Genomic DNA, 25,013 nt, shown 5'->3' on the forward strand with positions numbered 1-25,013 from the left:
TAGATGTAGGCTGCCGGGGATTCCCATGATGCATTGAGTTTTTCCTTTCCAGTCACCTTTCTCACTCACTATGTGTTAACAGACCTCTCTGCATTGAATCATATCTGTTATTAACCTCTGTCTCTCTTCCACAGCATGTCTTTTATCCTGTCTTCCTTCTCTCACCCCAACCGGTCGCAGCAGATGGCCGCCCCTCCCTGAGCCTGGTTCTGCCGGAGGTTTCTTCCTGTTAAAAGGGAGTTTTTCCTTCCCACTGTCGCCAAAGTGCTTGCTCATAGGGGGTCATATGATTGTTGGGTTTTTCTCTGTATCTATGAAGCGCCTTGAGGCGACTTTTGTTGTGATTTGGCGCTATATAAATAAAATTGAATTGAATTGAATTGGAATTCTCATTCTGCGTCGCCGCCATGTGCGTATTGTAACAGGGGTGTAACAGTATGTAAACATAGGCACTGCGCATGCGCATTTTACCCATATTCTATCGCGATATTTCATTTTCCTATCGTTGCCCAAAATTACACCGGTATTACCGTGAACGGTATTGTAATGTTTGCATGCCTCAAACATTAATGATCACACCTTCAGTAATTCTCAGTTCCATTCTTTAATTCTCAGGCTTGCAGCGATAACACAGTCTGCAGCGCTAACTTGTTCATTTTCCATTTCCTGTTCGACCTTTTCAAAATAAAACTTCTGTAAACATCACAATCACCTCCTTTTTTTTTTTTTTTTTTAAACAAACTTAGGTATTCAGCGAGGTGAATTATTAATCTGAACCTATGACAACGACACCTAATAAATTACCAGAGGTGGGACCAAGTCATTGTTTTGCAAGTCTCAAGTAAGTCTCAAGTCTTTATCCTCAAGTCTCAAGTCAAGTCTCAAGTAATGTCAGGCAAGTCAGAGTCGAGTCTCAAGTCACTGGTGTAAAAGTCCGAGTCAAGTCACAAGTCTGAAATTTTGAATTTCAAGTCCTTTCGAGTCATTAAAAAAAACGAAAAAAAGCATGTTGCAGTTATGCTAAATGTAAATATTAGACCATGTAATTTTAAAATCTGTGTTTTTCTCAACACATGACAAAATAGTGAACTTAGAAAATATACACAAATTGTGAAATTGCACCTCTTTAAAATGCAGCTCAATTAAACTTAGCTCCAAGAATAATTTTCACTGACAGTTCTGAGATAAGCTGCATGTTATTCTTGGATGCGCTTGTTGGACCGGCTTTAAAATCGCATGACAAAAATATCATACACATTAAAAAAAAACTGCATCACCAACGTAGCCTGGAAAACATTTGCTAGTTAGATGAAGTCAGCTATCTCATCTTAGCATATTTATATGCATATTTATAATTATACGGTTCTTGGAGTGAGTGCATACACTCATGAAGTTTAGTAACTTCCGGTCACTGCAACAAGCCTACAGTTTACCGCCGGATGGGTGCAGGACCTTGAAACGCACCGTGTAAAACGAAAGACCATCGTACGTATCATAAGTTTACCAGTCTCACAAATCGTCGTCATAAATACACATTCGTTAACCGTTTATTAATAGGACCTTTGAGCTCAATGGTAATTAATTAGTAGTGGAAATAATTTCTGGTACCCATCACAGAAATGTAGCAGTGACAACAATATTGTATGCTGTAATCGTACTGGGCAATTAGTGATACAAAAAACCTGTTTTATCCTGTGAATAAAAGTATATGTTTTTGTCAATGTACCATAATAACAGAAGCGAAACGCAATATTGTGTCAGGACAATTCACTATTTATGCACAATAAATAAAGGAGCATAGCGCGACAATTTCTGTTCAGCGCCAGACTTGCTTGTAACCTATATCACCAATTATGTTATGAAAATGACGTATTAACTACAACAGCAGACTGACCTTTGTGGAAATGCTTGGAGCAGACTAACCTGTGAGCTGGAGTGTTCTGGGACGTTATATTTGATCTTTGAATGGCTGCAATCCAGGCCATCCGTCGCCTGTTTGTCACTTCGGAAACATGGCTCGAACAATTTCTCTTAAACGTCGTAATCCGATAACAACCGATCTCTTTACCCGTCGGCTTCCCGTGGCTGTCATGCGACCGGCTATTGCAGTTAATAATACAACGGCTTCTTGACATTTTTGTGTTTCTTTTTATCGCTGTATAACTGATTTTAATTGAAAGCCTGCGTGCGCTAGTACTTCTTGCCACGAGTTCCCAGAATCCTTTGCGGTTCTACCCGTGAATGACGTCACATTTTCAATCTCTATATAATATGCGTGTTAAATTTTATATTTGGGGTAAAATATCAAGTCTTTTCAAGTAAACCGGTTCAAGTCCAATTCAAGTCCCAAGTCATTGGTGTAAAAGTCCAAGTCAAGTCACAAGTCTTAGAACATTTTTTCAAGTCAAGTCTAAAGTCATAAAATTAATGACTCGAGTCTGACTCGAGTCCAAGTCATGTGACTCGAGTCCACACCTCTGTAAATTACTGAACGTTCTTATTACTTGAGTTTCTCCACACCTAAACATCACTTAAACAGCACTGCGTTTGCGCAGATCTGTGACTAAACACTATCAACATTCAACACTATAATACTGGTTACAGTGTTAGATTCAGGAACAACAAACATGTTACACGCAGCATAACCTTTAACTGGTCACTCAGATATTCAAGTCTTAGATCTGATGTAATCAGACAAATGCATAGGTGCGCGTCTGTTTGATCTGACTGGGTATCTGGGCTTGTCTGTTAAGGCGGGGTCGACATGCCGTCCAGGTGGGGCATCTTCAAGTCCATGTCTGATTTTCTTGAAGAATGAGGCATTCCTGACAATTGAGTGTCCATCCCGTGTAGCTGTAATTTCAGAACCCTTAACCTTAGTCACTTTGTAGGGTTTTGCATTGTATGGTGTGGATAATTTGTTGTGCTTGGGTTGGCGATGCAGCACTGTGTCACCCAGACTTAGTGTGTGTGGTTTGGCACGACGAGTTGCATCTGCGAACACCTTCATCTTGATCTTTGCACTATCATCTCTTGCTCTCACTTCAGCATCTGAACACTTCCGTGGAGTGGTGTTAACGAAAGGGAGCTTGGTGTATAGCTGGCGTTGAAAGAGTATTTCAGCTGGTGAGCTCGCTGTTGTGCTATGAGGTGTAGATCTGTACTCACGAAGAAAGATGTTTAGTTGCTGTTTCCATGGTGTGCCCTGCATCTCGGCAACTCTCAGTGCTTTACCTAGGGTTCTCATGAATCTCTCAGCAATGGCATTCGCCTGAGGCCAACAAGGTGTGATTTTGCGATGATGGAATCCTAGGTAGTCTGCAAACTGTGAAAAAGCCTCACTGTTAAAAGGAGGACCATTGTCAGTTTTTACTGTCCTTGGGATCCCAAACATGTAGAACACTTTGTCAATTACTGGGATAACAGAAGATGCTGATGTTGAGCGTACACTTTCAACGACTGGATAGCGAGAATACTCGTCTGTGATAACGAGCAGGTATTCCCCCGTAGGGAGTGGTCCATAAAAGTCTGCACTGACACTGTGCCAGGGCGTTTCCGGTAATGGTGACATCTGCAGAGGGTCAGTGTGTGTGACAGGTGTGCTAGCTTGGCATGGCAGACAGTTTTGAACTGCAGATTCTGCTTTCCGATCGATCTCTGGGAACCATACTTTGGTACGTAGCAATGCTTTGGTCTTGACGGTATCCTGGTGCCCTTCGTGTGCCAGCTGTATTGCTCTTTCTTGTAGGACAGTTGGAATGACTATCCTCGTGTCTCTGAGAATGAAGTCAGATGAGTCGGCTACTGTTAGTTCACTTTGAACATGTTTGAATGATTTCAAAATGTCAGCATGCTGGGATTTATCTGTTAGATGCCACGTGTTGTTCCTGATGTGACCAATGACTTCCTGCAGAACCTGGTCTTTCAGAGTCTCTGTTTTTATCTCGCGAAGTGTCATGGCTTTTGGGGTGGAGTGATAAGAGAAGAAATTGACATACTCTTCTGCAACCTTACATGCACGAGCACTTTCATTCTCCTGTGTTGGCACTGGATGACGTGACATAAAGTCAGCTGGATTATCTTTTCTGTATTCCACTCTGAAGTTATATGGCTGAAGTCTCAGTCCCCATCTTTCTATTCTGGCAGGTGGTTTTGATCTTGGGTTATTCCAGATGATTTCGAGTGCCTTGTGATCGGTCACCAGTGTGAATGGATGTCCATAAACATACAAATGGAAATGTTCGCAATTCCACACAATGGCGAGTGCTTCTTTCTCAGTCTGCGAGTATCTCGTTTCCACATCACTCAGTGCTCTGCTTGCATATGCAATAATGTGCTTCATCCCCTTTTCATCTTTTTGACAGAGAATGGCACCCAGTCCTACTGGACTAGCATCAACTATCAGTTCAGTCTGTCTGCTGGGATAGAAGTAGGACATCGTCGTGTCACTTGTGAGACTGACCTTGAGTGCCTGCAACGCAGTTTCTTGGTCTTGACCCCATGTCCAAGGGGTGTCCTTGTGCGTGAGCCTGCGCAGTGGCTCAGAGATCGATGAGAAGTCTCTGATGAACCTTGAGCAGTAATTGGCCATGCCAAGGAGACTTTTGATGTCAGCAGGTGTTTTTGGGTTGGGAGCGTTTTGAACTGCTGCAACCTTTTTAGGATCTGCTGAAACGCCACCTGCAGAGAAGATGAAACCAAAAAACTCAAGTTTCGTTTTATTAAATTCACACTTCTCTCGATTCAGAGTAAGACCTGACTCTGATAGTCGCTTAAAAAGAGCTGTAAGATTGCTGTCATGATCAGCCTGGTCCCTGCCAAAGACTATAATGTCATCACTGAGATTTTTGACTCCGTTCAGTCCTTGCAGTGTCTGATAAATAGCATTTTGGAACACTTCAGCTGCAGAAGAGACTCCAAAGCTCAGTCTTTTATAGCGCCGAAGTCCCAGATGAGTAGTGAACGTCGTAATGTAGCGGCTGTCAGGGTGTAATTCAAGTTGGTGGTATCCTGCCCTGAGATCAAGTTTTGAGAACACCGTAGCTCCATTCAGCTCATGGATTACATCATCAATCGTGGGCGTGACGTGTCGTTCTCGTTCGATTGCAGTGTTTGCTTGTCTCATGTCCACACATATCTGTACGTCATTCGGATTCTTTGGTTTTGGCAGTGTTACAATGGGTGAAACCCACGGTGTTGGTCCTGTAACCTTTTCAATAATGTCATCAGCTTCTAATTTCTGAAGTTCATCCTCCACTTTTTGACATAAATGAAAAGGAACACGTCTGTGTGGTTGACAGGTTGATTTTACATCTGTGTTTATGTGCAGTTTCACTTGAAAATCTTTGAGTTTTCCAATTCCCTGGAAAAGTTCTGGGTGTTGTTCTACTAGCTTGTCTGCAACAGAACGTTGAGACTGAGAAGAGACCGCAGTCACAATATGGAGGAGTCCCAAGGCTTTTGAGGTTTCAAAACTCAAAATATTGAAACCTCCTCCTTTAATGACAAAGAAGGAACACCTAACTGTTTTGTCTTGTTTTTCCACACTGCACCTGAATGCACCACACACAGGGAGAGACGTAGATGAGTGGTATGGGTAAATCTTGATGTCTGTAGAAGTCAAAGTAGGACGTGGTGTCAGTTTGTTGTAGGTAGCTTCAGTTAAGCAGTTAGCAGTGGCCCCAGAATCGATTAGCACCGGTATCTGGGTGCCCATTACTCTGATTTCAGTATGTGGGAGTTTAGGATGTTTAGCTGTGTTCACCACATATACATAGGCGTCATCACTGCTGGATGTGTGCCCTGTCTCCACATGTGCAGCGCTATCTGTTACTTGATGAACAGTTTGCGGTGGCAGATTTTTCTTATACTTCTTTCCACAATGTGTCTCTTTTCTCTTTGAGCGACATTACTTTGCAAAATGATTGTATTTGCCACAAGAATTACAGATTTTGTCTTTGGCTGGGCAGCCTTGCTCATGAGGATATCTGCCTCCACAGTTTCGACAGCGGTTATTCGGCTGCCATGAGGGTGTCCATTTGTTTCTAGCCACGGTATCACGTCCTGTTTTGTGCTGTACTTTATTAACTGCAGCTGTCTTGTCAGCTTCCATCCCTGTAGCTTGCAATTCAGACAACTCACATGCACGCCCGTGATTTAATAGATCATCCAACGTTAAATCAGGTTCTCTGAGTGCTTTTCTACGCAGCTGTGATGATGTACAGCTTTGGATAATTTGTGTTTTGATTTCTGCAGTCATGTCTGCAAACTCACAGTTTTTGGCTAGAATCCTAAGCCTGGTGTGATAGTTGTCCAACGTTTCACCTGACTCTTGCACCGCTTTCCTGAACAGATAAATCTGATACTGCACGTTTGGGCAAAAACAATGGGCAAAACAATTTGCATATCAATGATCAAGGAACTGACCTCACAGCCCATTGTTCATTCTGTGGTTCTAGCTTCAGTCTTTGTGCAAAGATACTGTTTATAAGGTTGGGGAAACTTGCAGTCAGCTGAGACTGAAGAACTGAAAATGTCCAGATGAACAGAACCAACTTTTTGGGATTTCCTGACCTGGATGATTGAGCATGCATCAACACGCATAAAATGTCAGAGTATATATATAAATATGTATAATTTTAAAAAAAACCAACATATTCTCACAAATAAACACGATCTAAAACATCGTTACATATTTACAGTTCTAAGGGACTGATAAAAGGAAACCAAAAAAACTAATAAAAACTATACCAGACTCGGTCCTTTACATGCTCAAATGGCACATGGTGTATGAACATGACCCAAAAGTCAAATTATTCCGACCCAACAATTGGAATAAGCTGATAACTCAATACCTCAAGTGAGGGGAAAATTGGACAAACTTGACCCGAGAGAAGGAAATAAGATTATGAAAAGTTCAATCAACTTGACCTTTGAATGTGATCATTGAGCTACTAAAAGGACAACTTGAACAACTTATTTTTTTAACTTCAACAATCTCAAAAAAATTAAAGCTTTTACTGAACTTGTTTGTAGATATTAAACTGCTTTCTTTATTTAAGAGTGCAGTGTTGCTTCATATTAGAGTCAGAGTTTATATTATGGTATGTGTTTTCTTCTCTGGCAACATGACACTAATCAAACCTTAGCAAATAATCACAAATGTCTCTGCCCTCTTACACACTCTTCTCCACTGGTCTATATTTATTTGATTTTCGTGTTCATGTTCTTAGTTCTTCTGCAATAACATTAAAGGCAAAAATCATCTTCAAGTTTATCAGGATTGATCTTTGGCTGTTTTTAGATCAGAGTTCCTCGTCCTCAGGTTTTATAGTATCAGTCTAATTGCCTGAGATTCTGTATGAGCGGCAGGTTTTTTTCATTAAAATCATGTCATTGCAGTAAATAAACAGTAGAATCCAACAAAAAAACTGCAAAGACAATATGATTTGTTGTAACACTGATCCTGTTTCACTTTGTTCCCTCTGCTCAAAATATCCCCTCGTGTTTTGTAGATTTAAGATGAAGACGCCTGTTCAGGAGCAGCTATTAGACCTGTTGGATGATTTGGGAGAGGAGGAGCTGAAACGTTTCCACTGGTACCTGCTGAATGTACCTGTAGGTGATTTTCCAACCATCAAAAAGAGTCATCTGGAGAACGCAAGCAGAATGAAAACAGTGGATCTTATGGTGGAGACATACACTTCTGGCCGTGTGATGGAGGTGTCCAGATTGATTTTAGAAATGACGAAGGAAGGTCAGTAGGAAAAAACACCTGGTTTAGTGTACGGACACAACTGTTGTAGTTATTTTTCAAAATGTCTTTTTAAAGCATTTTCAGTTTGACTTTATTTTCTTTACCTTGGTTTTGCTCCTCCATAGCTGATGTTTGAGAACAAAAACCCTCTGTTTGATTTTCAGGGTTTTTCTTTTTATTTCCTGGAGTGAAGTCATTCAAGTGTTTTTCTTACAAAATGGCAAAAGATTTAAAATGGAACTGAACTCTATCAGTAAATCGCAGAGCATCAACAGCTTCATCGGCACATAGGAGGCATCAGAGAGTCAGATTAAAGCAGGCACTTACAGGCATGCATGGGCAAAAGTTTCACCTCTACTGCACACTTGTATCGAACTAGTTGGGCATAACAAGTTTCCCAAGTACCAACTGTGGCCACAAGAGGATGCCAAATCATACAAAGCAAAAGCATATTAACACATTCAAGCTATAACAACACACTCCCCGCCTGGCATAAATTATTTTATACTGCTATTTCTTTTACTTTTCTGTTTTTTTTTACTTTTTCTGTATACCTCAGTCTTTGTAGTTTCCTTGGGGAACATAAGGATGAGCTGAGAGACTGGACCTAAGTAAATCAGTGGAGTATTTAGAAGACTGTTTATTTAAAAGTTTTGCAGATGCTGTTTCTGACACTCCTCCAGTGGAGGAGTTCAAGTATCTCGGGGTCTTGTTCGCGAGTGATGGGAGAAGGGAGCCGGAGATCGACAGACGGATTGGGGCTGCAGCTGCAGTAATGCAGACGCTGCACCGGTCCGTCGTGGTGAAGAGGGAGCTGAGTGTAAAAGCGAAGCTCTCAATTTACCGGTCGATCTACGTCCCTACCCTCACCTATGGCCACGAGCTGTGGGTAGTGACTGAAAGAACGAGATCGCGGATACAAGCAGCAGAAATGAGCTTCCTCCGAAGGGTGGCTGGCCTCTCCCTTAGAGATAGGGTGAGAAGTTCGGCCATCCGGGAGGGGCTCAGAGTAGAGCCGCTGCTGCTCCACATCAAAAGGAGCCAGCTGAGGTGGTTCGGGCATCTGATAAGGATGCCTCCTGGGCGCCTCCTGGGTGAGGTGTTCCGGGCATGTCCCACCGGGAGGAGGCCCCGGGGCAGACCCAGGACACACTGGAGAGATTATATCTCTCGGCTGGCCTGGAAGACCTTGGTATTCCCCCGGATAAGCTGGAGGAGGTGGCCGGGGAGAGGGAGGTCTGGGCCTCTCTGCTTAGGCTGCTGCCCCCGCGACCCGGCCTTGGATAAAGCGGATGAAGATGGATGGATGGATGGATGGATGTTTCTGACACTAGTCGTGTGGATGATCTATCTAGAAAGGGATCAAGATAACAGTTAAGATCTCCAGCCACTATCATATTAGAATCCTTGTTATCTGTGAGCAGATCAAAAACTCTCTTAGAGAAACTCTGTTCATCTGTGTTTAGATCATATATATTTAGAAGTGGTAATGAGTGAGAATTTATAGTACCAGAGACCATTATATATCTACCTAAGGGACCGCTAACCACACAAGTCATCTGAAATGGGACATTCTTCCCCAATAATATGGTGACTGACATATCTGAGATACCCAGTTGCACTTTATCTATGTTGTGTGTCTTTTTTAATATGAGTCTCTTGCAGAAGGATAATACCTGCAGGTAAGGGTTTCAAATGCTTGAAAACTTTCCCCTTTTTATAGGATTGCCTAGTCCATTCACGTTCCATGAGATCAACTGCAGGTTTCTCCCCTCTTCCTTTACATCACCCTGGACACCAGCCATTATAAATATAAATGAACACACGCATCTGAGCTATAAAACAAAACAATACCCCCCCACACGCACACACACACAGAATTATTACCCAATAATTCAGGGATGAGGATGGAAATAAACTCGGTCTCCCTTCTTCTGAGCCCTCGTTTATGTCAACAATTTTTATATTAAGTCTCTGAGAACGAGCCTCCAAGTCCAATAGTTTGGGTTGAAACTGATCAACAAGCTTTGCCAGGTCCTCGCATTTGGCTTCAAGCACATCCATTCACTCGTCCAGCGCATTGACCGCTAATTCCTGACCTTCCGTTTGGTTCTGTAAGTCATTCTGTATGGACAGCACTGACTGGAACCTGGCCTCAAAAGCATCAAACCGCTCATCAAGTTTCTCCAGGATTGATTTAGATATTGTCTTGCATATTTCCTGGCATATCTTATACATTTCACCCTTGTCATCCGGAGTGACAACTTTAGGCTCAACCAAAACCCTGCTGGTGCAGCTATCATTAGCATCAAGCTCGCTAACATTAGCGTTGCTAATGTATCCGTCGATGGTCTTATTCTTGCCTAGGTTTGAGGCTTTCTTCGGCGGTGACATTTCACATATGCAGGGCAATGATTAAGCCAAAGGTACGAGTCGATTATATCAGCTCCTGAATGGTTTTATCATGGTATCTTGTGTTTTATGGAAAGCTGCGGTGGAGAGCTCAAACCCACACATCTACATCACACACATGCGCACTAACACCTGGGAAATGATGTTTAAAGTGCTCCTTGTCATGTGAGCATGTGTAGGTCCTGAAGCAGAAAGCCTGGTTTAACAGAGAAATGATAATTACAGTGATGATACTCATCATCTCTGACTGGGATTTTAGGTTTTGTCAAATCAGCTAACACAAAGAAAACCTGGACTTCCCATGATGCTCTGCTTTCTTCTCCACTCCCATCTTTTCAGCCATGCTGTCTGTTTTCTAGATGGTATAAAGTTGGTATGAGGGTGGAATTCAGTCAGTGATGCACTGGGGTGAGGTCACCAAAAAGAACCAATCTGACTCTCACACTGACTTATAGCAATGGCCTGTGTTCAGGATCAACATGTTAAACATACTGTAGAATATTAAACAACCTTTAAATAATGCAATTAGTCTAGTTTAGTTTGTTTTGCAGCAGGTTTCACAGTATGTCTAGCCTCAAATTGATTTGATGTGTGAAGGCTCGCAGTGACATGAAATAACTCTCCGCAAATGTGTTAAACCAAAACTAACAAGCCTGTTCTCAAAATATGAGTAGAAAGTACAGAGAGTTGTTTAAAAATGTTTGGAGTAAAAGTAAAAAGCTGCCAGAGAAGTAAATACTCTACTTAAGTCCATTAACAAAATACTTTGTCACTTCCTGCCTCTGGCCAGAGGTGTACTGTACATAAGAAAGTTGCCACTTTGTACCTAATAAAGTGTCAGCCATTTTAATGTGTGTGTTTCTCATGCTGTATGTCCACAGTCACAATGACAGTCAGTGACACTGACTGAAGGATGAACAGGTTAAGATAGGTTGGAAACTTGTTGTCTGTGAAAGAAACAAGGCTGTGAATCATTTCAGTCTATGTGTATGGATTGAAGTGTATTCGTGAAAATGTTGGATTGTTCCTTTATCAGTGTCTAACATTATGTGTATGAGAGCGATGTAATGTCCATGTGTGCATGCTGAAAGAGACTGTGCTGGTCTGACCCCCCTCCTCCTTTCAGGGTGGAGCCTGCTGGAGTCCGATGGTTGAGACCAGGTCTGAGGAAGTGTAAGTGTGTTTTTAATGTGATTCATGAAAACAAAGCAGCACACATTCAACCATCTTCAAACTGTCACATCACTCATTCACATCTCTGATGTCAGGAGTCATCATCAAAGTGTCAATCAATGAACAGATGATGGATCAATAACTGCAGCTGGATTGTATTTGTTCTCTCCATCAGATTCCTGACAACTCACAATCAACACAAACACAGTACACACAAACCTCAAACTGTCTGATAACAACAGGAAGGTGACACGTGTGGAGGAGGATCAGTCATATCTTGATCATACAGACAGATTTCATTATTGGCCTCAGCTGCTGTGTACAAATGGTCTAACTGGTCGCTGTTACTGGGAGGTTGAATGGAGAGGGGACATTATATATCTGTGAGATGCAGAAGAATCGCAAGGAAAGGAGACAGTAATGACTGCTGTTTTGGAGGGAATGATCAGTCCTGGAGTCTGTACTGCTCTGATGATGGTCCTTCTCGTGTCTGGCACTGTAAGAAAGTATCATCAATCTCCTTCTCTGTCTCTAACAGAGTAGCAGTGTATGTGGCACTCTGTCCTTCTACAGAGTCTCCTCTGACACTCTGATCTACCTCCACACCTTCAACACCACATTCACTGAACCTCTTTATCCTGGATTTAGAGTCCATCCTGGTTCTTCAGTGTGTCTGTGCTGAGTTGAGTGTAAAGAATGTCCTCCTGTTAGAGAAACTCTCTGACGGTTGAACAGGTAGTTCAATCTGTACATGTCTGTCTCTTTCACTCAGAAACATGTGTCCAGATTCATGGATTCAATCAGTTGATGTTCTAAACTCTTCTAAATGACTCCTTGGGAACTTCTTCCTCTTCAGTCCATTAATGATGGAAGCTGCAATTATTCCAGGATCCACATGTTCTTTTTCTGTCCGTTTCCACTCAAAGTTATTACAAGAAGTGTTGTTAACTGTTCTTTATGAATCATGCAAACAGTGTTATGTTAATATAAGTGCTGTATTAGAAATTTCAAGGATGACAAAATATAATATGATTAAAAAATAGTAAGTTACCTCAAATTGCTTTTTAATTTAGAACTTGAAATGTTTTTCAGTTTGTAAACAATTAGTATTGCAGTCAGAAACATCAAGTTATTCTTTGTACTGTATAGTTGCAATGAATAAGTTGTCCTAACATAGTCATCTTAAGTAAGCTTTACTCATTTTTTTTGAGGCACTGAGTTTGCATAGTGTTTTTGTTTTGTTTTTTAGTTCTGGGAACTAATTTTACGGTGTACTCAAAGGTAGATTTGGTGGATTTGGTCTGCAGTGCCATCAATCCTCAAACTCACATTATCTCTTTGATGTTATTGTAATAAAATCCCCTCCATCCATCACTCATCCCAGCTGATCCAGAGTAAGAATTGATTTAATGATAATCCCAAAGGCTGAGATACGCATAAGTATGACTTAGTTTCTCCAACCAGACAGCTGACTGCAGATCAGAAGAGGGTTGCTCTGATGGTTGGATAATACCAAGAGCCTTATTGGATATTTAAGCTTTCACTGCAAACTATGACACTCTCCAATAGAAATTCATCAGAACTGAACAATATGAACTGTAGCTGCAGCTCAATAAAAGCCAAATTTTGTTTTTTACATTTTTAGTAGATGTCAGGAAGGACAACGCTTTATCAACATATACAGGCAACATATTAAAGGGTTATTTTGCTGGCAGCCCAGCAGTTAAAATGTTTTCATATTAACATATTGACACATTTGAATCTTGAAAATATGCACTCATTGTATGTGCGTGCACTATATATGGAAATGTATATCTAGAAGCTGATTCATTAGGAACTGTTGTTTCTCATTCAACCCTTTATTGAATGAGAGTGTCTGTTTGGTACATCCAATCTGTGAGGGCATATGGTTACTGGGTTTCTCTCTTTTGTTCGCAACTTATAGATGTTACAGCATCTTTGTGTTACTTGGCTTGAGTGGACAGCATTAGCTTAAACGTGTCCATTCCCCTGACCACTGCTGCCCATGGTCTTGATTAAAAGCTGGAATAATGCTATTGATTTTATTAATATATATTATTTCGGCACTTTCTGCTTGTGTGTGTGTGTGTGAGAGAGAATGTGAGATGCTGTGCGATCACAAATTCATAAGCCTCGGATAGCCATGTCATAGCTTTGTTTCTAGCTGCACGCTTTGCTGTCGGTGTCTGGTGTTAGTGTTTGTACAGAGTACCTACAGGAAAACCTCTCTAAAATGTGTGCACATTATTCTGACAATTCTTTCCTCTGGTCACTGTTTAGGGGCTGAAATCAACTCACAAAAGTACATGTGTTTTGCGGAGCTCATTGAAATGACTTGTCTTTTGAATTTTCTTTTTCTTTTTTGAGTTGTTTGTTCTCACATGATGCAATCCAATTTGCATTTCTGCTATGAAATCAGGTTTGTTTCTCTTCAGTACTTTGAATAATTTTCCAGAATGTTTGAGCTTTTAATTCTTCCATGAAACATGCTGTGTTGGATACATGCCATCAGTGTGACGGAAATAAATCATTGTAAACAAATATTCTATAAAATTTATAAAATATAGAACAAAAAACATATTTTGATGTATAGGAGGAAGATCAGTCACACTTAAATCAGGCTGAAGTAATAGAGTGAAAAAACATAACTGTACAAGGGAGCTGAATTTGCTTTATTACTTGTTCATCTGGATACTGGTGAGGTAAATTAGGGTCCGTCCTGTTGGTGCTCTTTAGTATGTGAGGCCAAACAATTTTAAATCTTAATGCTCCAATCTTAATTTTTAAAGTCAACCTGGTCTTAAATCTTAATTTATCTGCAGAAACTTTTGTCAGCACCTGAAGCGGACTGTGATCCTGCAACATGAACATGATTTACTACAACTATAAATCACTGAGACGGAATCATCAGTTACAGACATTTGGCCTTTTATAATTTATTCCCTGAGTCCATTTGCAGCTGTAAACTAATATGGTAGAAGGTTTTGTTAACATGTTCCATTAATGAGGAAAACTGTCACAGAAAAAAATAACCACTTTCACCCATGTCATGTAATATAAAATATGAAAACCGATATATGTTAACATGTTTATGCCCATTTGTTCCAGTTATGTCAAAGTACCAAACATAGTTTTCTCCTGATTGCTCACTTATTGCATCGTTCCTCTGAGAAGTGATTATAGAGTCTCTCTACTCTGTCCTGACTGAAAAATGCTGAGTAGAATAAGTACAGTTATCACAAAAGTACAATGAATAAATATGGCCGACTCACTGCATTGATTAAAAAAACAAAAACAAGTTGGCCTCTTTGTTTTGTCTCAATAGTCTAACAAAAAATAAAATAACTGAATCACCATTATTACAGAAGTTTCAGATGTGTAAACATCAGGATGGTCATCTGTCAAGGTTCAGCTGAAAACAGGTCCCAGGTAGCTGCCTGCAGGACTCTCAGGTTTAACAGGTAAATATAAAAATAGGCAAATTAAAGGAGCGTAAAACAGCGTTGGAACAAAACACAGCTGAAACCAATCAGGATAATGAGATGCATAAGCAAATATAAATACAATATACCAGAGACAAATCAATATCAAAATAAAACAGGAAGTAACTACATGAAGGATCAGATGCCAAAGATAAAAACTTGACAACATGATACAAATGGACACAGGTGAGGCTGTACTTAACTGAAACACAAAGAAGTAAATATAACCAATACTCAAAATGTAAACAGAACCCAAAGTAAATGTTGCCCAGATATACTACCTCCCTCTGTCCCATCTGGGACTCTAACCAGTGTTGGTCCCACACTGCAATCTATCATCAACGTGTCGCTGAGGCAAGTTTGTGTTCCATCCTATTTTGCTGAGGTAACTCCTCTGTTGAAGAAACAGCTCTACTGGTAATCTAATCTTCTTTTAATCTGACATTCAGAATCTTGGAGAAATATTTGATTCTCCTCTGGGCCTTGGCTCGAATGTAAAATCATGAATTTTTCTTTTATTTTAGGAACATTTCTAAATTGCGACATAAGGTCTCCACAGCTGAACTGGAAAAATTTGTTCATGCATTTGTGTCATCGTGTTTATATTATTGTTATGTCCTTTTTACCAACTTGAACAAATCATCTATTTCTCGACTCCCAAGCTACACAAAGTTCTGTGGCCAGACTACTAACACATTCTAGTAAGCATGTTCACATTACTCCTATTTTGTACTCTTTACATTGGCTCCCAATAGATTTTAGAATTTGTTTCAAAATTCTTGTTTTAACATACAGAGCACTAAATGGCCTGGCCCCAGATTATGTCTACTTCTTACTAAATACACTGCTGCTCGTTGTCTCCATTCAAAGACTCAGAATTTGTTGGTTGTTCCACAAACACATCTAAAGACAAAAAGGGACGGAGGCTTCAGTCTGTGGCACCAAGGCTGTGGAACAGTCTACCACCACAACTACATTTTGTTGACTCTGGATTGTTTTAAAACGCAGTTAAAAACTTTTCTGTTTAATCAGGCTTTCTGCTGAGATTTTTTTCATTGATTTATTTATTTTATTTTAAAAGTACCTGTTAACTTTACTGTATTTTATTATTATGTTTTGTATCGTCTATTTTGGCACCTGACGTTCTTGTTTATTTTAGCCTTTTGTCAACAGTGCTTTGTGACCGCTTGTCTGTGAAAAGCACTTAGTAACTTTACTTTACTTACTTACTATAATGGAGCTCGATTAGACAATTGAGCTCCATCAAAGAAAAATCTGTAGCAGCTGAGAAACAAAAGATACATCAGGATGAGATATATCCTGAGCCTCCATATAAACTGTCTTCTTAATGATCATAGAAAAAAGAAAAAAAAATTAACATAGCACTCTAATGTTACTGTGTTGTACATTGCTGACTCCATGAACACAGCACCAGTGTTCATACTTCCTCCAATGTTTTCATTTAATGATGACGAGAAGAGAAAAAACCAACAACTACTTGACGATGATTCCTTCATATCTCACACTGCTTGTGTTCCTTGAAGGCTGCTCTGTGCACGATGTTGTTGCTGTAGAGTCTAGAAAGAGACCAAAGCAGAGAGAGCAGACGTTACTCATTCACTCAGAACAACATGAATCCATGTGAGCTCAGACTGTGAATGATTCCTCTGAGAGTCTGAGGAGAAACTCCTTCACTGATGGAGACTGATTCATGTTGGCTCACCGCACACAGTCGATGGAGGGGTTGATGGAGAGCAGCTGCAGTAACACATCAGTCGAAGCATCAGTGATCTGATTGTGACTCAGACTGTAACACAAACACAACAAGTGGCTCTAAGTGATCACTGCACATCATATTATTGTAGTGTGTGTGAACAGGCTGATGGTTATTGGTGCCTCCCAGAGAAGGATCAGTGTGTGACACTCACTCCAGGACTTGGACTTTGTGCAGATGTGTGATGAGAGGGAGCAGCAGCTGGTCAGTGAGCTGACAGTGACTGAGGTCCAGCTCTGTCAGCCCTTCACACGAGTCCAGCATCTGGACCAAAGCCCCACAGACCCTCTGATCCAGCGTGCTGTGACTGAGATCCAGCTCTCCACCCAGAGCTCTACACAGGGACACCGCCCGCCTCACTGTGTCCCTCTCACTGTTCACAGGAACCAGAGACAGCAGCTGGACGAGGACAGTTTTACTGACTCTAAACAGGACAAACAGAGCAAAGAGAAACTATCAGGATGCATCAACACCAGTGTGAACGAGCTTCTCACTGGTTTAGACTCTTCTGTGGTGTTTCCCACCTGAGGCGGACCCTGTGGAGGACAGGAAACAGCAGGTCCAGCACACTGTCCTCCACCTCACAGTCTCGCAGGTCGAGCTGTGTGTCCCGGCTGCTGTGTGTCAGGATGGTGGAGACGGCCCTGCAGTCATCAGCAGTCAGACTCAGAGGCTCAGGCTGATCCTCCTCTGGTAGCTCCACACAGGAGGAGCAGGACAGATCCAAGCTGTGCTGCAGAGTCCTCAGCAGGCCTGACGCTGCCTCCTGCTGGACGTCACAGGCAGCACAGCAGTGGATGAACCTCAGTAGCTGATTCCTGTCAACACTGCAAGGAAAAATACAGGCAAACATAAACCAATTCATACACAGATACAATTATGACTACTCAGTTTACCTCAGCTGATCAGTTACTAACATCAGCTTCAAATCCAAATATCGCAAACTAAAAATAAAACACAGGAAATTAATTTAAAGGGAATTTATTGTCCATTTCCATTTTTGCCTTCATGATAATGTGCGCTTATTTGTCAAACTTGGTAATAGTGTAAGAATGTTAAAACTCCCTTTCACTGGGAAGATCATGGGTATATGGAAACTCTTAGAGCCCAACCTTAAGCCAATTGCACAAGTCACCATAAAGTACAGGATTTACCAAGGAGAGAGTCCCCACTACTGTATAAACCATTGCCACCTGCTCTACATCAGGGACATCAAGCTGTTTGCCATGAGTGAAGAATAGCATTGAGGACAGGTACAAGTACCTTTGAACAAATGGGAACCATGAAGAGGCCATTGGGAAAGATGCGTCTGCAACATAACCTCAGAAAGTAAGGCAAGTCGTGAAGAGTCAGCTGAATTGGAACAACAGAATTGGGGCAATCACCACCTATATGTATCCTGCTGTGATATTAGCTGGCCAAAGGAGGAGATAGAAAACACTGTCATTAAGAAAAGAAATCCCCTTGCTATGTGTGAAATGTTTCACCCCAAAATCCAGCACCCTGAGACTGTATGCTAAGCAAAAGGAACAATGCCAAGGACTAGTGAGTGTCAGAACAACAGTCCAGGGTGAAAAAACAAAGATTCAAAGAGGAAGTGGCTGATATCGAGAAATCCGGCAAATGGCTGAACAAATCTGGACTGAAAGACAGCACAGAGGCACTAACCATGGCAGCACAAGGACATGGTCTACCACACCAGGCAAGACCCCAGCTGCAGGCTGTAGAAATATGCCCCTGAGAAAACCCAGCACTTAACAGCAGGATGCAAAATGGAGCGCCATAACCAAGTGGCTGGCATAGTATAAAGGACGTGCTTGCAGATGTGAACACTTTCCTAAGCACGATCCCCAACCATCATAACTTAAACCAGTGAGCTGATATATGCCACTGCCACAGTAATCTCAGTATCACTCGGGTTGGAGCAGTTGGAGAAGAAGGCTGGAAGCAGAACTACAGTGTAGACCATGTCAACTTTCATTGTGCTCTGGGCTACAATTGCTTAATTCTTCTTTTTTTGTCTTTTAACCAATGTATTTAATAAAGTAGTCTGAAAGTAGCCTCAGTATTATAATTTCAAACCTGTGCAATTTTTTTTAGTAAGTATAAAGACATGCTCTCTTTATATTTTCTAGGGGTGTAATTCCCTTAGGTGGCGTTGGAGCCACCAATCATACATGACATGAAGATGTATGCCAGAAATCAACTATCACTATCTATAGTGAGGAAATCGGGACGTCATTCTGACTGTTTAAGTGTGGCCAAATGCTTGCAAAGAGAGGGAAGGTGATCCAGACTGATCGGGTGGTGCTACCAGAAGGCAGAATAGCAAATATACAGGACAGCTACAAGTATCTGAGTATTTCAAGTGCCAACATGAACCATGCTAAAGATGTATCCATCGCCAAATACTCCCAGAAGGTAAGACAGAGGTGGAAAAGCCAATTGAACAATAGGAATAAAATCCAAGCTATCAATACATATCACCTGCTGGCTGTCAGACACCTAGCTGGAATAATAAGGTGGTCACAGCAAAAGATAAATGCCACTGATGTCAGGACATGAAAACTCATCACAATATACAAAGGTCCATCCATCCATCCATCCAAGTCTTTCACAGTCAACAGGTCCCAAGCTTTGTAAAGGTGACCCAGGGACTATCATGCACATAGTAGCAGGATTTAAGATGCAAGCAGGGACAGCGTACACTGAGAGGCACAAGTGGCTGGGATAGTTTACAGCAGAGCTTTCCAAAGTGTGGGGCCCGCCCCCCATTGCAGGGGGGGCGCGGTACGAAAAGGAAAAAAAAAACCCAAAATGCTTGGACACTGCTAGCAGAGGGCACCCACACAAACGCAAAGCAGGAGATGAAGCATAGCTAATATGTTTCCAAACCAACTTCATTCTAAGCCAAAGACTAGAAAATATGGTGAAGCAAATCTTCCCTTTGGCTTCACCTGCACAAGTGCCGAGGTAGGTCTCCCCTGCAGAATTAGTTTTCCCTTCGTCGGGAGCAGCGCTGGGCTCTTCAAATCACGGACAAACAGTATCCCACATTCTTGATTTTTAGTTCACAAACACTTGTTGCAATGACTAACTACTCCTGACATTTTGGAGATGTTAGCTCTTTATACAGTAAAGTTACCGTGGGATACAAATAATATCAGGCTGATCCTGCCATGATTTGTTCCCCCGGTTCAAATCCTGGACAAACAGTATCCCACAGTTGTTTATGTTTTTAAACCCATTTTGCACAGAGAGGCATTTTTCGAAAAATGTATTGATAGCAATGTTGAATATTATTACACAGGAAAAAACAACTACACATAAAATAATCACACCGTGACGCCTCTGCCTTTCTAAATGGAGGGACAGTAACTGCATGTGTATATGTAAGCGTGTAAAACCTGCAGATGGTAAGATTAACAGTATTTTGTCTCTATCTGCAATTCATCTCATGTAAACAATAACGTGGCGCACAGCGTGACGTGAAAAAGGCACATACCTTTGACATTACGTGACGAGCTCTGTATTCCTTGTCCACACGTAAACGCAAAAAAGGAGATTTAAAAAATCTCAGTTTTAGGTGATTCGAAACGCCGTTTACGTGTGGACGAAACAGCTGCGTGTTCAAAAATACCCGTGTAGGTGTGACGCAGCGTAAAAGAGTTAGTAGTTTATTTTATTACTACCTGTAATTTATTGCAGATTACTTGTATTTGCTTAATTGTTTACTAAATGTTTGAGGTGTGAAATAAACCGCAATGGAGCAAAATATGGGTGTGTGTGGTTGGAGGGTGGGTTTGTGCGCGCGCGGGTGGGGGGGCAGGGGGCCTAGCAAAAAAAGTTTGGGAACGAGCTCTAATATCTGACCTGAGATGAGAAACGTTGTCCAGCATGAAGAGGATGGACTCTGCTCCCTCTGCTGGTATGGAGGTCCACAGGAGGTTCAGTTTGACTCTGTCTCCGTGTTTGAGGATGAAGATCAGAGCAGCACAGTCCACTGAGTCCAGCTCTCTGCAGCTCAGGTTGATCACATGACCAAGTGACCTCAGTAAACTGGGTACAGCGTGACTGTCATGAGCTCTGTAGAGCTCTCTGATGGAGCTCATCACAAAGCTGGGACTGGGCCTGAAAACAAACAGTTTATTTCCAACTTTGTTTAAAGGATCCATAAACTGCTGATTAAAGATGAGACAGCATTTCAAATCCTCCTGATTAAACAGCAGAAACTGTGTTTGGTAAAAGATCAAACTACATTCAGCACCTTTTAAACACAATCCTGTCCAGAAAGGGAAGCAGACGTGTGGTTTCCTCCTGTAAGAAGAGGTTCTTCCTCAGGTTCACAGTGATGGTCTGAGCTGACGCCTGCTGCAGCAGATAGTGAAGAAGCTCCCAGTTCAGACAGCAGGAGGTCAGGTCTCCACCAACCTTACTGAAGAAGGACAGCGTCAAGTCCTTGTCCTGGATTTCATGGAGGAGACACAGAAGCTGCTGGAAGCTCTCTTCACTCAGTCTGCAGAGACCATAAATATAAAATTAGCTTTAAAGTAAAAATGTACATTTTATTTGGCCTGTGATGTCCAGGAAAGACATTTACTTGACTGTTAGAGGACCATCATGGAGCAGCAGAGTAATCAGACCCTGAGCAGGGATGCAGCTCTCAGTCAGGTCCAACCGTCCGACTGTCCAGTGTCTCAGCAGGGAAGCCAAACTACTGACAGCCCTCAACAATACTCTCTGTGATGGTCGGGCTTTCTTAGGCACAAGAGAAAGCTCTTCCACAGCCAGCGGACAGACCACTCTGCCTCTTCTTACCCACTGAAACAGGAGCAAGACCATGTCTATGGAAAGCCTGAAGATCAAAGAGACAAAAGAGCAGAAATGATGAACACCAAGAACCAAAGATTCAAAGTGGACAGCAGATAAATGGTGTTAGAAGAACAAGAGAGTCATGATTTCACTTCCTGCCTCAGACTGTGTAGTTGTGTTGTGTGTCTAAAGAGGAGAGCGGCTCCTCTGGCAGACATCTTGCTGGGTGTGAGGACGAGATCCACTTTAGAGCCACACAGTCTGAGAACTCTCCCCACAGACCAGCAGCTTTTCCTGTGTAACTCTCCTGTTAACAGCAGCTGGAACCCCAGGAGCTGCAGCAGAGACTCCAGCTGCTGGGCCTCCTCTCTGGATCTTACAGACATGGATGTACACACACTCTGGAAGAAGTCTGGATCACAGCTGGAACACAGTGGAGATGAAATCAGAAAACACAGGCAGACCTACTCACATTACCACAAACCACATTTTGTGTTTCAGTCATCGATGAACAAGCTGATAAAACTAGCAATTAGTTTTGTTGTCATTCCATGAAAAATCAGGGTCTCTATTAATCAGGGGAATTTTTTGCACTTTAGTAAATTTAATGAAGAAATGTCCAAATTCCTCTTCATTAGTATTTTTTAGAGTTATAGGCCATCAAAGTAAACATGCATGGATCCATGTTATTTTTTCCAGCATGTTGATCCTCATGACTTAAGAAGCACAGTAGATATTCACATGGAAATGTACAGTTCCCCACTTACTAAATGTTAAATTTGAAGTTCTGCTTACTCAGGGAAATACAGCCATGATCATTCAGTGAACGGGTGAGGACTAAACATGTATACAGCATGTACAAAGGTTTAGTTTGTAACTAACTTTGACTTGTCCATGTTTCATATTAACGTTTAATCAAAATTCTGGATGGCTTCAGTAGAAATGTGAATTTCCCATTTGCCCCAATGTCTCCTCCTGTGTGCATCTGTCTGCGTGTTTTCAGAGGCTGAGCTTTGTTCCTGTACTTTTCCCTGTTGTTCATTCATCAATTACTCACCTGCTGCAACACTAGCCAAATCACCCATGTTTTACTAGCTAAATGTTCATGCAAACACCTACTCCCCCTCCCCTATATTGTATTATCTGAGTTTTTTTAAAAATAAATTATTAACTAATTTCTGTGAACTTTAAAAAAAGAAATACAAAACAGCTGATTTGGGGTCCAGGTGAAAACTTTTTTTAGATTAGAGTAAAAATAAGTTCTATCAAACCAGGCTGTTTTCACATAGCAATAGATAAGTTGAAATAATTACTTGACCAATACATGTCATTTGTCTACATTTTTACACTGTTAATGAAAAGTTGATTATTTCCAAGACACTACTGACTAAGTACTGTATTGTTTCTATTTACCTGAGCTGTGAGATATAAGGCAGACACTGAAGAAAATTCCTCACTTCACTCTCTTCATGTGGGCAGCCTCTCAGCTTCAACTGTTTTTTCCCTGATTGGACTTTAAGAATTTCCAGGAGGATGGAGGTCTTTCTCTCTGAGAGGTTTATGAACCAGACTGCAGGAGCTGACTGGAAAACTGATGTTTGTGTCTGTGTGTGCCTGTATGTCTGTGTCTATATGTCAGGTTGGGTGTCAGACGCCACCTCTCTGGGGACATCTCAGGCCCTCCAAGGTTTGGAGGCCTATCTCCCCCTACCACCACTTCCCCTGCCAGTGGCGGACTCCCTCAGACATCGGTGCGTTGGTGGTTCTTTGTGTCCGGGGGTGGGCGTCCAGGTACACACCGGCTCACTCCTTGGCGGCCGCTTATCGGGGCCTGGAGCCTGGGGCTCGCTCGGGCCACTTCGGAGGTGGGGTGCCCCCGGCCTCTCGGCCTGGGGCTCGGTCACTCAGGCACGGCTGGCTGCCGGCGGAGCTCACGGGCACGTCACTGCAACTCCCCCTGGCTTCTGCTCCGCGGCTGCTGAGTGAGCCCTCATCTGGGACTCTCCTCAGCTCTTACTGGGACAGTGGCGCGGCTGCCCCTCTGTTGGTCTTCCTTGGTCTCTTGTGTTCTGGGGGCCTCTGGATGTCTGGAGTTTTGATCTCCTCCATACCTGCTTCATACCCTGGAGGACGGGGCTGTGGCTCCCCACACTCCCTAGCAGATCGTTACATGGAGAAACCTTTGGAATGCAAACATGCTGATCCACACAGGTATGCACACAGGTGTACACACGGGTATTCACAGACGCGGACTACAGCTTTCTTGGCTGCTGCCTCAAAGCACATTGTGCGCTGTCTATCTTGCGTGCTGCACAATATCGTTTATTATTTAGTATCTACTGCTAGCTAGTTTATTGTGATGGTGCCGTTTTTTTTATTATGTTGCTCTTTGTTGTTTGCTTTCTTTTCTGTTTTTTTTCTCCATACAGGTGACCCAGGTGTTTTTTTTTTTTGTTTTTTCTTTCTTCCCCCCTTCTCACCGTCTCTTCTCCCCTCTGGTTTTCTTTCTCTCCCTCTCTTTCTTTCATTCTTTCTCCCTGTCCTATCCCCCAGTCATGTCTGTCCCGTTTGTAGCAACTGAAAATAAAATAAATTCATAATTATAATAAAGGTCAATCAAATGGACCAATATGGCAAGGCCATGATGATCCACTTGGTAAAATAAATCCGCTTGGCATCTTTCTTGGCCTTAAGACAACAATTCTGATGGCTAAAGATCCAAACGGGACACAAAAAAAAAAAAAAAAAAAAAAAAAGATTTATATATATTTCAATTTCAAAGCACCAAAGTTATGTAAAAAGTTGATGCTATTTGTTTGTTAAAATCTTGTTATTCACATCATTGCATTAACTGTCACTGTCATATGGGTGGAAATTGGCTAAGATGTTCAGGAACAATCCAGGAACCCCCAAGTCACAGCTCCAAAACTGACACCTTCAATTTTGACTGATCAACTGAATGTTGCTGCTGCCCACATTTTATGGAGAAAGGTTTTTATTGTCAGATGAGACTAAGACTGGGCTACTTGGCCACAATGGAAAGAGATATTTTTGGAAGAGTAAAGGTGAAGCTTTAATACCTGAGAACACTGTACTAATTGTCAAGCATAATGGTGGTAGCATAATGCAATTAGGTCCGTTTTGCTGCCAATAGTACTGGTACATTGAACAAAGGGGATTGATAATAAATAATATAGTAATATTCAATTCAATTTTATTTATATAGCGCCAAATCACAACAGCAGTCGCTAATCTAATAAAGATGAAAATAATAAATAACAATAATAATAATAAAGATGAAAAAGGACTACTTCCAAATTCGTGAACTTCATGTTACCTCAACAACTGAAAGTTGCACAGAGTTTTCTGCTCCAACAGAATAATGATTCCAAAAACCATCAGAACTGGATTTAGAGTGGATAAAGCAGGCTAACATTCAACTTCAGGAATGGCCTTCAGGTTGGACCTAAATCATATTGCAAATTTGTGGACTACACTTAAAATCTGAGTCTGTGTCAGAAAACTAACCAATTTAAATGAACTTTCCAAATTCTGCCAAGAATGGTCAAATATCAGCCAGCAT

General features: G+C 41.7%; 1 protein-coding gene across 2 annotated transcripts in view; it reads right to left on the reverse strand.

Moving 5' to 3' along the window:
- Nucleotides 1–14,013: 14,013 nt before the first annotated feature.
- The window catches only part of LOC113016627 (uncharacterized), a 79,176-nt gene continuing 68,176 nt past the window's right edge, over nt 14,014–25,013 (reverse strand). For both annotated transcript variants that reach the window (XM_080297827.1, XM_080297828.1), the window contains 8 exons: nt 21,590–21,853; nt 21,219–21,473; nt 20,886–21,134; nt 20,492–20,749; nt 17,143–17,445; nt 16,773–17,042; nt 16,568–16,651; nt 14,014–16,421 (listed from right to left, as the gene is read on the reverse strand). In XM_080297827.1, coding sequence (XP_080153953.1) covers nt 16,358–16,421; nt 16,568–16,651; nt 16,773–17,042; nt 17,143–17,445; nt 20,492–20,749; nt 20,886–21,134; nt 21,219–21,473; nt 21,590–21,853 — 1,747 coding nt within the window. In that variant the 3' untranslated portion in view covers nt 14,014–16,357. The remainder of the gene's footprint in view (nt 16,422–16,567; nt 16,652–16,772; nt 17,043–17,142; nt 17,446–20,491; nt 20,750–20,885; nt 21,135–21,218; nt 21,474–21,589; nt 21,854–25,013) is intronic.

The sequence above is a fragment of the Astatotilapia calliptera genome, chromosome 23 (genome assembly GCF_964374335.1).
Source record: "Astatotilapia calliptera chromosome 23, fAstCal68.1, whole genome shotgun sequence".
NCBI lineage: Eukaryota > Metazoa > Chordata > Actinopteri > Cichliformes > Cichlidae > Astatotilapia > Astatotilapia calliptera.